The sequence below is a fragment of the Hoplias malabaricus genome, chromosome X2 (genome assembly GCF_029633855.1).
Source record: "Hoplias malabaricus isolate fHopMal1 chromosome X2, fHopMal1.hap1, whole genome shotgun sequence".
NCBI lineage: Eukaryota > Metazoa > Chordata > Actinopteri > Characiformes > Erythrinidae > Hoplias > Hoplias malabaricus.
Genome location: NC_089819.1, coordinates 27,562,472 through 27,578,027, shown reverse-complemented (window position 1 = coordinate 27,578,027; position 15,556 = coordinate 27,562,472). Strand labels below are relative to the sequence as shown.

Genomic DNA, 15,556 nt, shown 5'->3' with positions numbered 1-15,556 from the left:
AGGGGACATATTCCCCCTCGTCTCCACAGAGGAACACAGTTCTGTTTCTTAATGAAACGTCTGTGACCTGCTTTGGTCCAAACCCCACGAGCCCCACAGCAGTGTTCTCCCCCTGTGTAAACAGCCCCTGTTCAGAACGCCCGCTTTCAGCACCTGTTCCTTTAAATGATAATGAGCCGCTCGCTGTTCACCCCGACCCCGAGCGCACAGCAGTGAGGAGCGAGGAGCAGAAGCTCTGGTTTTTAGCCGTTTTCACTCTGTTCTCTTTCTTCTACGTTTTTACTCAGTGCTCTTATTTCTCCGCGCTCGTTGTGTCTGTTTTGCTGAGTTTAACCTCGTCTTTGCGCTCTCACATAAACACGGGTCCGGCGCTGTGATTGGACAGACTCAGACGAGGGGGCGGGGCCATTCTAAGGTCTCTGCACTTGACGTCAGAAGCAGAGCAGAACCAGAACGGCTCGTTTTATCCTGTGATTTCTGACTCAGGCAGCGTACAGGAGACTGACTGGGTGGTGTTGTTTCACAGTGTGTGGGTTGGTGGGCATGTTAATGTGAGCATACACTGAACAAGGGACTCTTTCATAATATGTCCCCCATTAAGTGACCATTAAGTGTTCGTAGCAGCACAGAGTGATTAAAGTGTCAATGTGTATAAAGCAAGTGCACATTGTTTCTGCCTATAGATCTTGCTTTGTTTTGCCCTTTGCTCCTCCCTGGCTCCCTTTCCCAGCCCTGGTTATGTGTTGCATCTGGGAGCACCTTGGAGTCCTGAAAGCCAGTACTCTGAGGAAGGAAGGAGCTGAGTTGTGACTGAATTTAATGCTTGTATAAAATGGCATCTGTTTTCGGTTCCGTTATCTCCAAACGCTGTAATTATTCTGGTTAGTGAGCGTGAGCATCTGAGGCTCCAGAGACATCACAGGCACCAAGGCATGGAGGACGCTACCTTCTTCTTCAGACACAGCTTTTGTGTTTGTCTTATCTGCCCTGCACTGTTTGTGATGGTGACCCCAGCCTTGTATCTCAGTCTAGAACCAGACTTCACATGGACTTTATCCTCCGAGTGCCCTGGTCAAGTGCATGTGTGAACACAGCCGCTAATGGCCCGGAGTATTCACTGTACCTCCTGTAGGCACTGCACAGGCATCACTCCACGCCTAAAGCACACAGAGCATTTCCTACTGTGAAAACAATTGTGATACAGAAAATCTTTCTCTAGAGTTCCTCCAGAGCTCATGTTAAAGGGGGTTATGTTTTGTTGTTGAGAGAACAACACAGGAAGAAGTTGAGAGAACAACACAGTTCGCAACAGAAAGAAGTTCGAAGTGCAGCAGTTCAGCGGTTTAATCTCACGACTGATCAAAGCAGGTGAACTTATTCGTGGCCAGAGTAAGAAACCCCGCCGAGATCGAAGAAAGTCGTAGAATAAGCAAGTCTATTGAATCGATTTTCAGTTCTGGATCTGCAGTAACTAGCGAAACTTTTCGTCCAAAACGTCCATATGGTTGGACCCTCCTGCTCAGGACAGTAAGCCAAAGAGAGGATCCTGCCACCTGCGTCATCACGCTCCGAGTACGCCCGAGGCAACTCAACCGACGAAGAAAGACCTCCACGCTGACTCAGCCTGGAAACTTCCGCGGGAGAACCGCGAAACTAAGTGAGACGCCTTCACTCTCAGGACCTCAGAGAGCCTCTGTACCCAACGAGTGGTGAGAATCGACGAAAAGTAAGCTAAACATACGCATTCCCAGAGCTGAAAATTGAATCAAGTCTCTTGATAAATTTTTGTATAAATTAAACCTCAGTTAGCAACACTTTAGTCACAAGCCAGAGTGCCTAGCTTATCTTTAAAGTCAAATCGGTTTCCCCTGCGTTGATGCCGTGAGATTACAAGGTTATGCTATGTTAATTAAATATCTTTCCTCTTATTAATAAAACTTTCATTATTTGAAATTACAGTGTGTACAGTTTGTTCATTAAAATTCCTGAAAATCCTGAAGAACTCACTTAGCTTGACTATTATTCATTCTCAAACCAATTAGTAACGTTTGAATTGTTTAAGCCAATTATAAACTTTAATTACTATCATTAGTCAAATATCGGTAATTATAAGAGTTTGAATAAGGTCAACGCTATAAACACGATATATAAATATATATATTAAATATATATTCACATAGGTATCACGGTGTATGATTAAAAAACCAATATACACTACATATGCCAACGTGGGGCCAGGAAAAAGGCTTTTTAATGTACAAACTGTAAAACACTGAAACAATCTCAGCTTGGGTTTAGGAAATGCTTTCCGCTGTTTGTGTTGCTGAATAACGATTGAGATTCAAAGCTTGATGTGGGCAATTTCGTGTTGTTTGTCACTGTTGAAAAACTGTTCTGTGGTATATACCATTGAGAAAATTAAGCTTGGTTGTTTTTAAAGTGCGCGGCTCTGCGCCATTTTGCATGCATTAAATCGAGGCCTGGGTACACCCCCATTACGCGGACTCCGTTCTGGGATAAGTACCGTCGTGAATTCCGGCGAGAGACCACCGAACCGAACACCTCCGTTCGTTTTAAACTGGGTCGCTACCAGCGTTAATAACGAGATCGCGTGCTAGGCGATTGGGAGGTTATTAAAGAAACAGCCGAAGATACGGCTTGTGTTATGAGAGGTCTGCTCTCATCAGCTCTTCCTGTTAAACTGAACGTGAATTCAGGAAACTAAGAAGGGAAATTCAAAACGCCCCCAAAACAGAGGAAGACTAATTCCCTCTTGTGGTATAAGTGCGTAATTGCAGGGAAAATACTTCATAACTAGCGTCTATTGAAGCGTGTCCTCCCGTGCTCCTCCTTGTGGTCAAGTGTGGTGCTACCCTTGACGTTTGATTCCCGTACACCCTCTAGTGGTTGGGAGGTTGTCCGCCGAGGCAACCTAAGTGTTTAGCAGCCCTCTGGTGTTTAAAAGTTGTCATTACAGATGAAATTCTTTTAAAGTACCTTAGTGTAAAATCTCTGTTCCCCTTTTAAATTTTTATTTTTATTTTTGATAAAGTATCAGAGCGTTTAAAATCTTTATTCCATTTTAGATTTTAATTTGATAACGCCCTCTAGTGTTAAAACGCTACAATGGAAATTCCCATTTGTGTTATATTGTGTCTGCATGTGCCGTGTTTATTAGGATTTCCACCAGCGCCGACTGGTGTCCATTGCTGCTATTGCATTATAACTTGCTTGTTGCCCTCTGGTGTCCCAGTCTGGTATTACAATTTAAGTTCAACTTAAATACTGAAGCTTACTGTTGCCATTCAGACTTACCTTCAGTACCTTCTAGTGGAGAAACTTGCTATCGCAATTGAAATTGTCGACCAGTTCATACTGATAAGACCTGGTATTTATAGCTCTAGTGGCTGTCTCTAAACTCTGCACATCTGAATAATTACAAGTAAAGGCTTGGAAGCATAGTCAGCTGATACAGCTACAGCAGACAGTGTGCAGTAATTAGAGATTGACACTTTAACTTGGTACCAGATCACAAACGCAGTTAAAAGAGAGAGTCTTTTAATTTCGCTATTCTTAATAATTCTTTACTCCGGAAAATCCTTTTTACTTTCATAATTCCTTAATTGGAAATTATATCTAGTAATAAATCTCACTTAATTTTTAAATTCTTTAATCCAAATTTTTCGACAATTCTTTAATTCAAAATTCTTAATAATTTTAATTATTATAAAAAATTTTTTTTTTTCTTTTGCTCACTTGCGTATAGCAACTTTCACTCCACCCTCTGCTACTAACAGACTTCCCTTAGAGATTCACAAGTGAACTCTAACACCATACATACTAGCAGTTACTCTTAGAGCACTCGATACAGGTGAATTTAGTTCAGGTTTAGTTAGAAAAGGGATTAACGGAATTAATCCTAACCAAATAGAAGTAAGTTACACCTCGCAGTTAAAACACAGCTAACATGGCAGAAGGGACTTTTCTCTCGGAAGTATATGTAGAAGGTTTGTGGGATGAGGCATTCTCTGTTCTGACCAGCATCACCAGTGATGTGATGCCTGGATTCGCAGAGACTGTGCAGAAGACCTCCCTGGTCGGTCGTGACCACATGGTGGCTAAGTGGATAGAGAACCACTTAACCCACATGGTCAAGGGCAAGTCCCTTACGGAGGCATTAGGTCAAATAGCCCTCCTCGCTTTAGTACAGCTCAGGGCCAGTGAACGTGAGCTTGACGTATCACAGCGACAGCAGGCAAAGGTAGAGGCAGAGTTAAGTCGACTTCAAAGCGAAATAGCTGAAGGGAACACACTGCCCCAGGTCACTCCTGACGTGCCACCTAGTGCCGCTATAGGAAGACAGGACCAGCAGGAAGATAGTGAGGATCAGGAACCAGACTCAGGGACTGTAACCTTTAGAGCTGCTGCAGCACCTCCTCTGGTATCAACGGGTATTTCACCTTCCCCTGTGTCTCCTGTCAGCCATCCCTTACACCGCCCTGCTAGACCCAGAGCACTGCAACCCAGTGTCTGCAACCCAGTGTCTGGTCCCCTCAACCTTTACCCTCTTACGGTCCCTCATACAAGGACCTAGATAAAATCGCGCGTAATATAACCCGCTTTGATCCCAAACCTGACGGGTCTAACGACATCTTTTCTTACCTAAAAGATATTGACTTCTACCTCCAAAGGTTCCCCGGGATCACCATAGATGACAGACTATATGTGATTAAACTGACCTCCAACCGAGACGTCAGCAACTTCATTGAACGTCAGCCAGACTATGTAAAAGCGCGATATGATGTGCTGTGCCAAGCATTGGAGGAATAATTCTCCAATCACCTGTCACAGACCGGACTGGCCGCTGCTTTGAACATAAAACAGCAACGCCAGGAATCCCCCCAACAATATTATAACCGACTCAGACAGGCATACTTCGGACCTAGAAATGACTCCGGAATGGAGGAAGAGTTAAATTTCAAATCACTATTTATCCAAAACCTCCATCCCCACACCAGTCATCAGCTGGGAGTCTCAGCTTGCCCTCGCACCCTGTCCAGCAGACAGCTGCGTGATTTAGCACTCAGAGGTTTCCTAAAATCCCAACAAATTCCCAACAGACGGTCCAAAACACCCCAAGTCTTCAATGTTGACTCCAGCTCCCCACATTTAGAGTTGGAAGGCACCACTCAGGCCGATCCACCAAGATCTGCCCTGGACCCTTCCTCCACTCCGTGGACCAGTGAGGGCCCGAAACCTCATCTGCCCTCACATCAATACAAGCGCTACCCTCCTCGCAGGCCAGACAGAAATCTCGACAAAGATTTCTGGAACCCTCGAGACAGGGCTGGGTATGGTCGTGACTATTACCCTGCAGAAAACCGCTGTGCGGGCCGTGGAACACCATCACATCCCCATAAGGGATATGAGCGAACAGCTCAGAACCAGCTTTCTGATTCTAATAGAGAAAAGAAAGAGAGATACTGGTATCAAAATAAAGAAAATCACACCAAAGGCAAGTTTAAAGGCAAGGAATTCAGCTCTAAGGAGTTAGAGGACATCCGCCGAATGCTTGCAATGATTTGCAAAGAGAAAAAGAAAAAACCTGATGTTCTTTCTATCACCTCTGTGCGGTCTAACCCAAAGCCATCCTCTAACACCCCAGAAACTTTAGAGAGTTATGTAGGAGAAGTGACAAGCAAAGCTCCGTCTTCTAGCGCACCGTGCAATCTCCCCGTGACCCAAACAAACACTGAAGACCCGATGATACAGGGGGGTGACTCGCAACCACCCTCCAGTGCTGTTTTGGTTGTTCAGTTACACGGTAAAGAAGGTTTAACGCCAGATGACCCTTCAGTCATTGAAGGCGACACACCCGTCCGACAATTCATGGGACACTTAACTGAGAAAGGAGTTGCACGCAAATTCTATTTGTCCAGCATTGTGGAGAGAAGGCTAGTACATGAGGCCCTGTTGGACATTGCATCAGATGTCACGCTCATGTCTTACGCCTTGTTCCACCAGGTTCGAGCCATTGTGCGGCGTGAAAATCGCGAGATACAGCTCCAAAACGGTTCTCTTAAAATTCAGCCGTATTCACATGCAGGCCTCACTATCCAATCTATGGCACTAATACACTTAGCCGTTGGACCAATGACTTTAGTGCATCCAGTTCATGTGTCTCCTCTCGAAACAATTCCCTTCCTCATTGGCAAAGATCTCCTTAATCGCTTCGAACCACTGATTGACTTCAAAAGGTCAAAGATCTGGGCACAAATGCATGAGCCTCTGCCCATCTGCACCCCACACCACCGGGAAGCTCAGTGTTGCCGTCTCGAAATCTGGCCTGAGTCAATAGGAGATCCACCAAGTCAGATCCCTCACTTTGAGGAAGAGGAAACTGAGCCCATGGCGGCCACGCCAGAGACTGCAGTCTCTTCCTGGCCCCCTAGTGCCATGTTAGAACAACGGAACACATTCCTGTACACTTTCACTAAACCGTCCACAACAGAGGCTCCCGGCCTTCCCATAGTGAATGGTCACACAATGCAGGACTATCATGTGGACAATGCAGTTCTGGCTCTGTGGACTGACAAGTCCACCATAAGCCAAACCCTCTTTAACACTCTGCGCCTCACTCAACCAAATATTCCTTTGGTGAGCAGTCCTTGTCGCTTCCCTCTCAATTTGCGCTTTAACTATCCAGTGGAACAAAAGGGTACTCACCCACTATTTCTTGGTCGTTCCTAACTTGCCGCACGACGCTTACATTGGAAGTGACTTCTTGGTGCGCCTCGATGTCCACGTAGACACCCTCAATAGTGTGCTGTGGTCTTTGACTGATGTTTCAACAGAAACCTGGTCCTCAGATCTCAGCAACCTAGGCTCAGGACAAACTATTCCCAAGGTATGTCAGGTCACTAACCAAGGTTCACTTGTGGTACCTGCGAACACCGCAAATGTACCCATCCGCTTAGTCATGCGACCTGGCCAACACTTAAGCCACGCGCATGCACTTTTCCAACCGTCACCTCCGTTCTTCGAACTAGGCCTCACCCTCGAAGCCACACCTTTGGTGGAGACACGAGCAAGATCCACCTATCTGTTCGTACGGAACGAAACCACTCAACCCTTGACGATCCCTCACTCATCTCCTCTGGGTTGGTTAGTCAGTACGAAATTCCATGACTTCGAGTTGCGAAACCCGATCATAGGACCAATGCCTGAAGCCCTGCTTCTTGATCATCCAGAATCAAAGTTGTTCTATACTCATCCGACACGAGCTGTTGCTCTCTTCTCAGCTCTGGACATGAGTAAAGACGCCATTTGCAGGATAGATCTCGCTGACGACAATCAAATGACGGTCATGGTTCTTTCTTTAGAATCATCCCCGGAATCCTCCCGGGAACCACCTCCTCCTCCCGAAGCGGGAGCAAACACTTCAAATTCACGCAAATTCGAAAGAACTACCTGACTCCGAATTTCGTATCCAAGTCGAACAAGTTCTAAAGGAGGCTGACGCCCTCCAAAGCAAAGAAGAACGTGAGAAACTCCGTGAAGTGCTTCTTAAATATCAAAAATCCTTTGCCAAAAATTCAACGGACTGTGGTCTCACTGACATTCATTCAGTGCGCATTCCCACTCATCCAGGAGCACCACCCACGTTTGTCCGCCAATACAAAATTCTGTTGGCATCCTATGAACCGGTACAAGAAATCATTGATGACTTGCTGAAAAAGGGCATAATTCGACCCTGTAACAGCACGTACTCGGCACCATTATGGCCCGTCATAAAACCAAATGGTAAATGGCGCCTAACCATCGACTATCAGAAACTAAATCAACAGGTTCCCTTGTCTCTGTGGCCGATGACACAATTGGAGCAAGAACTCCCCTCGGTCCGAAACGCTAAATACTTTTCCACCATCGATGTAGCCTCTGGCTTCTGGACCATCCCGGTGCAAGCAGAAGACCAACACAAGCTCGCTTTCACCTTTGCAAACCGACAGTACACATTCACTCTGTGCCCCTTTGGATATGCCAACTCACCCGCGGAGTTCAACATTTTCTTAAACAAAGCATGCCCTGATGCCCGCGAGCGAGGCATCCTCATATATGTGGACGACATACTCATGCGTAACCACTCCCTACAGGCACACATTGACGAGATTGATCATGTTCTTGACCAGCTTACAACAGCAGGTGCGAAAATATCACTCTCCAAATGTCAGTGGTGCAGAACAAAAGTGAATTACGTCGGGCTGCTCGTAAGCACTGATGGTGTTGAACCACAAGTGAGTCGAGTGCAAGGGGTAACAAACCTCGCAGCACCCACCAATCTTAAAGAACTCCGCAGTTTCTTAGGAGTATGCAACTACTCATGACAATTCATAGAAAACTATGCGGACCTAGCTCGTCCACTTTATGACCTCCTGAAAAAGGATACTCCGTTCACCTGGGGCAACCAGGAACACGCCATTCAGGCACTGAAATCTAAACTGTGCACGGCTCCATGCCTTGCCTATCCTGACAGTAGCAAAGAATTCTACCTAGAAGTAGGGTTCTCGGACCACTCGGTCTCAGCTCCGGTCTGTATCAATTACATGACAGAGACAAACGTGTCATAGCCTACGCTAGTAAAACTATGCTGGCTGCCGAAAACAAATACAGTGACTGCGAAAAAGCACTACTAGCAACAGTGTGGGCAGTCAAACATTTCTCCAACTACCTAGGTGGTCAGAAGGTGATTGTTGAAACTCATCATCAGCCAGTCACTTTCCTAAACAGCCAACGAATTCGAGAGGGTGTAGTAACTAACGCTCGAGTAGCAGCCTGGCTAATGGCTCTCCAAAGCTTTGACTTGGAGGTACGTTACATACAAAACTACAAGAGCCCCCTAGGCACAGGCCTTGCTTCCTGCAGGCGATGCGAAGAAAACATTCCTTCCCAAGTGCCACAAACTCCAGAAACCCTCTTACCTACCGTGGCTAACCACCACTATTTCGATCCTAACACATGCAAAGACCTTGTCACTGTGTATGCAGATGGTTGTTCGTTCCGCCGAGAACACACCCTGATGGCTGGGGTGGGTATTATCGGAATAAACGGATGGCCTCACGAACCCCTAAGTTTCAAATTGGGTGCTCAGTCCTCCCAATATGCTGAAATAGCAGGAATTCTCATCACAATTCAGTCTGCGGTCCAGAAAAGCGTAAAAACGTTGGTGATCTGCACAGACTCCAACTACGCGCGCCTAAGCTTCACATGCCACTTGAGACTGTGGAAAACCAACAACTACACCACGTCAAACAAAAAGCCAGTTAAACACAAAGAGCTTTTCGCGGCATGCGAACACCTGGTAGACACACACTGCAGATCTACTGGAAAAAAGTGAAGGGTCACTCCCGAGTCCCGGGAAATGACAAAGAATTCAATGATCAAGCAGACAGCTTAGCCAAACAAGGGGCCCGCGAAGGCACATCATGGACATTCGATCCCTCCCTTTATCCAAACCCACCCGACATCGAAGTCCAAGCTGTCACACGAAGGCTGTTACAACTGTAACGAAGGCATCGTCTGACAATGCTAAACCTACCATTGTCTCTATTAACCCTGCTTTTTCGGACGCTGACTTAGTTACTCTCCAAGCTCGAGACCCATCCATTTCTAAAGTGCTTAGCCATGTCTCTGACCCATCTACATGTCCCATCTCAGCCCAAGATCTTGACACCATACCAGGCCTTAAAGACCTATACGGCGCCAGAGCGTCCCTCCAAGTCGTCAAAGGCTTGCTAGTTCATGCCACTGACTCGCACACTTCACCTACGTTCGTGGTTCCTCAGTGCCACAGGGGGGTGATGCTGATGCACACCCATGACTCCCCATCTGCGGGACACAAAGGGGTCAAAGCAACACACCATGCGCTCAGGCAGGTGGCATATTGGCCCCACATGGTAAAAGATGTGGCTGACTACATTAAAGGCTGTCTGGTATGTTGCCAATTTCAACCCTCGAATGCTCTTCATAGAGCCCCCTTGCAAAAGAAAGGATTATCCTTCCCTTGGTCAAACCTCCAGATAGACTGGGTTGGACCACTCACTCGAACAGTAAGAGGTAACAAGTACTTCCTCACAGTCACGTGTGCATTCACTAAATGGGTAGAATGCCTCCCCGCACCGAATGACACAGCGCTAACCACTGCATACTTACTGATGAATCATGTCTTCTCACAGTTTGGTCTACCCAGCCGTGTCGACTCTGACAGAGGGACACATTTCACAGCTGAGGTCATGCAGCAGCTCTGGCAACTCTTAGGAGTAAAAGCCAGCCTTCACATTAGCTACCATCCCCAAAGCTCAGGTCAGGTAGAGCGAGCCAACCAAACTGTTGTTAGCATACTGAAAAAGTACGTAGCAGCAAACCAACGAGACTGGGATGTCAAGCTACCCCTGGTACTGATGGCCATACGGGCGACCCCACACGATGCGGTCGGGGTCTCACCCTTTGAGTTGATGACAGGGAGACAGATGACTCTGCCTCTACATCTGTTATATCAGCCAGGTGAAGCTAGCATAGCCGTAGCCTACACCACTCATTAGTACATGGAGGATCTACAGAAACACCTCAAGGCCACCTTTGCCTTTGCCCAGCAGAAACTGGAAAAACGTGCAGAAGGTCGCAAAGCGTACTATGACCACAAAGCATCCCACGGCGAACTCCAAATAGGGGACAAGGTATGGTACTACATCTTTGTCCAACCTGTTGGAAGGTCGCGAAAAACAGGGGGGAATTTGGCCCGCAAATTCCTACCCCGATGGTCCGGTCCCTATAAGATAACAGACAAACTGTCCCCCGTTGTTTACAGGATCAAAATAAACAAAGCTCGGGGCAGTACTGAACTCAAATGGGTCCACCACAACCAAATCCAACCACACACAACCCCCATGGGACTTGTAGGGGATACTAACGCTTGTGTTAGATCATAAACGACAGAACCAAAGGCAGGAAGAGTGTTGGTTAACAAACAACTACAACCTTCTACTCACACCTTAGTTCTCCTATACCTTTTCCCTTTTTCCCTCACTCTTTAGCAGGCAACGAGCTTCTAACCAGACTGAGGACACTCAGGGTGCAAGACCCTAGTCCCTCATCGTCAATTATTGTAGAGTGTTTACCCTAGGAAACTTTTATCAAAAGGGGGGTATCTTTATTTATTATTTATAATTTGTCTAAACGACTCGCTGTAAATACCCTAAGTCTAACCATGAGTATCTCTTCCGGTAGGATGGCCCCGCTGCTCATTCTCCTGATCGTCGGCTCCCTAGGAACCGCCGTGCTCCCTGAAGTGATTGAACCGGGTCCTGACTCAGAAATAATACTGAAAGACCAGCCGGGACTGCTAATCACTAATTGCCGCCTCCATACCCAGAGAGTATTCGTACGGCAGAATCCCGCCGAAGCGTGTAGCAAAAACCTACCGATAACCACTCTGCAGACTGGCCGGAATGGAGTTAGATGGACTGAGGAAGCTATCAGCCATGCTGAAGCCGACGTAACTCACATGCTCCGCCAGCTACAAAAGTTTACCGTGACGCAATCAGAACTAAATGGTTTTAACAAACGACCTAAACGCTTCATAGGCGGATTGCTAATGGCAGCTACAACTGTGGGATCACTACTGACTCTCGGAACGTCCGCCGTCAATTCCGTCAATGTAGCCACTGTCAAACGTCAAGTAGGGGAATTACAAGCTGAAATTCCAAACATTAAAACCCAATTAGACAAACAGCAGCAGCACCTGCAAACAATTGGGCAAACCCTACGTGGCACCGTCGTAGTGCTCAACGCTCACAGTGTCGCTTTGAACAAAACGCTCCAGACGGTTAACTCTATGCTTTCAGTAGTGCAATTTGACCTTGCCCACATCCAGCTTGTGAATATGTTATTGTCTGATATGCTACAAGAAATCAGCTCCTCTGTGGATAGCCTAGCCATGGGGAGCACCTCCCTACCTGGTGCCCCTATCCTTAGTACAGGAGATTTTGTCTACAGCAACTCGAGAAGTAGTTACTGATCTCCAGGCCCACCTAGCCTATACCTTAGGTAGCGCCATCCCAATTTATGTTAATCCTCAAGACCGAGAATTAGCATTCATCATTAACCTTCCCATAATGGCGCCTGAAAACATCTACAGTTTGAAAGATGTTGTCAACGTTGGCTTCTGGCAAGATTCTGCCTACGTTCGTGTAAAGACAACATCTCTTGTAGCATACCAAGACGATAACCCTGACCTATATCTGGTACCCAATTTACTTATGTGCACACTCACTAAAGACATTCACTACTTGTGCCCTAGCAAACCTTTCATTCGTGACAGCGCAAATGGGATCTGTGGCCTCAAGCCTATGATGAGTAATACTCAATGCCCGGTAGTCGTCACACCCCGACGTTTGGTAACTAGTACTCAAGCTGAAATTGTTGGAAACCGTTGGTTGGTTAACACCCCCTTTAGAGAGGCCCTACTAACCTATGATCAACATGACACCTCAGGAAGGGTACTCCATCCTAGCCAAACCTTCTGGGTAGACGTTCCCGTAAACGCAATACTACATGTAGGAGACCTGGCCCTGTATCACCTAAACCCTGACCAATATGAGAGCGACATAGAAACCTCAGAGTTCTTCTCCAAACACACCATCGAGCTAGATACTAAAACACTAACTCGCCTAGAATATGAGGGAACCCAAGTCATTGATCTAACCCCCATAGATAACACTCTTAGAGAGCTGTCGTCTCAACACCTATGGCCACCTATGGCAGTAGGAGTACATCAGCTCTGGAAATGTGTTTGAATATGCTTGCTGATCTCACCTTCCTCCACAGCAAATGTTCTTTTCAGCTCCATGCTTCCTGCCGAACCATAAAACTGAAAATAAAAGGGGGAATGTAGTGGAGTATGGACCGGATAACGAGATGAAAAGTCAAATGAGGAAATGAAAAGTTTTGAATTAAAACTTTTTCATTCTGACCAGGACCTTCGTCTGGTCCCGAATCCAACATTCCACAGGATTGTGTGTGTGTCTGCGACCGAATTAACATTCCACAAACCGCGGGGGGACAAAGACCCTGCAGCCCCCCACACACACGCACGCACATGAGATCTAACATCAAAGACGGGAGCGGGACACTTTCCAGTGACACCTGGCCCCCGGCCCCCTTCCTCTCTTCAGGAACTAAAGATAACAAGTTTATAATGCTTCTAAGAAACAGGAACCTCAAACAAAGAGGGGAGTTATAATCCCGTTTTATGACGAAGTGGCACCTCAATGTCTCTCGTTATCTCCCACGGTAATCAGCAGATGGTTAGAAGGGGTGACCTCGGTTTGAACCCCCGTTGACTCATCCACACCGAACCAATGGCATGGACCAACAGCGACCCCAGCCTTCCCCCTTTCCTGTCTCATGAAGTCGATCACGTGAGCCTCGGACTCGCCACCCAATCAAAGAAAGACATCAGAAGAGATCAGAAATGAGAGCAGTTGAGAGAACAACACAGGAAGAAGTTGAGAGGAAAACACAGTTCGCAACAGAAAGAAGTTCGAAGTGCAGCAGTTCAGCGGTTCAGCTCAGAAGATCGGAAGCTCAAATCATCTCAACTCTTTGTCTCTCTGACTCTTAACTTCGCTTCCGCTCTGAACGCCTGCACGCGGTCTCTTTGTTTCATCTCTTCAAGCTCCAAACCTCTCCAAGCGACACGCTTTCTCCTCTTCACGACGACGAACGACAACAAAGAAGAACCTTAAAAGACTTCACCAAAGCTCACAAGAGACGTCTTGAATTAGCTAGAGTATGAAGCCTTACTAATACATCGAGTGATTTGAATATCTCTTTTCTTTTAATCGTGTTTATGTTTTATCGCCCAATCTAAGTTTAATCTCACGACTGATCAAAGCAGGTGAACTTATTCGTGGCCAGAGTAAGAAACCCCGCCGAGATAGAAGAAAGTCGTAGAATAAGCAAGTCTATTGAATCGATTTTCAGTTCTGGATCTGCAGTAACTAGCGAAACCTTTCGTCCAAAACGTCCATATGGTTGGACCCTCCTGCTCAGGACAGTAAGCCAAAGAGAGGATCCTGCCGCTCCGAGTACGCCCGAGGCAACTCAACCGACGAAGAAAGACCTCCATGCTGACTCAGTCTGGAGAACCGCGAAACTAAGTGAGACGCCTTCACTCCCAGGACCTCAGAGAGCCTCTGTACCCAACGAGTGGTGAGAATCGACGAAAAGTAAGCTAAACCTACGCATTCCCAGAGCTGAAAATTGAATCAAATTTTTGTATAAATTAAACCTCAGTTAGCAACACTTTAGTCACAAGCCAGAGTGCCTAGCTTATCTTTAAAGTCAAATCGGTTTCCCCTGCGTTGATGCCGTGAGTTTACAAGGTTATGCTATGTTAATTAAATATCTTTCCTCTTATTAATAAAACTTTCATTATTTGAAATTACAGTGTGTACAGTTTGTTCATTAAAATTCCTGAAAATCCTGAAGAACTCACTTAGCTTGACTATTATTCATTCTCAAATCAATTAGTAACGTTTGAATTGTTTAAGCTAATTATAAACTTTAATTACTATCATTAGTCAAATATCGGTAATTATAAGAGTTTGAATAAGGTCAACGCTATAAACACAATATATAAATATATATATTAAATATATATTCACATAGGTATCATGGTGTATGATTAAAAAACCAATATACACTACATGTGTGTGTGTGCATTTCAGTGACTCTGAAGGGTCTGGAGGACCAGCTGCTGAGTGTGATCGTGGGGTTTGAGAGGAAGGAGCTGGAGGAGCAGAGGGAGCGTCTGATTCAGGAGACGAGTGAAAACAAGCGCCTCCTAAAATACCTGGAGGACTCTCTGCTCCGAGAACTCGCCACCTCCACAGGAAACATGCTGGATAACGTGGAGCTCGTCAGCACACTCGAGGAGACCAAGTCCAAGGCCAGCGAGGTGTGTCTGTCCGTCCTTCACCGCAAACACACACTCACACACACGCAAACACACACACACACACACACACACACAACCACACACACACATACACACACACATACATGCGCAAACACACACACACGCGCAAACACACACACACACATATATATATAGATATATATAGATGTGAGTGATTGAGTGTGTGTGCGCAGTTCTAAAGACATTTGTACGAGTCAAATCAGTAATTTTATGTAAAGATTGTTATGTAAAACTGTTTCTCTTTAAACATTGCATTTAGCCAATCAGAAGAGAGCACACCGCCCCTTGTCTGGCTCTGATTGGTGAACAGCAGACTGTTTACTTCAGGTCCATAACAACAGAGCAACAGCCACTCCCTAAAGTGAACATATCACCTCTAAGCAGGGGTTTACGGGGGACATGGACGTGGACACAGACTAAAACTGATCAGAATATGCTTTAAATCATAAAAAATTAGAGCTATTCTTTACAACTTTTTTTCATGTTAACCTCGACACCACTGAGATATTTATGTGTAAA

General features: G+C 46.0%; 1 protein-coding gene across 1 annotated transcript in view; it reads left to right on the top strand.

Annotated features, from left to right (window-relative positions):
* The window catches only part of LOC136676266 (dynein axonemal heavy chain 10-like), a 133,516-nt gene that overhangs the window by 96,668 nt on the left and 21,292 nt on the right, over positions 1–15,556 (top strand). Inside the window, exon 63 of the mRNA XM_066653128.1 lies at positions 14,787–15,016. Coding sequence (XP_066509225.1) covers positions 14,787–15,016 — 230 coding nt within the window. The remainder of the gene's footprint in view (positions 1–14,786; positions 15,017–15,556) is intronic.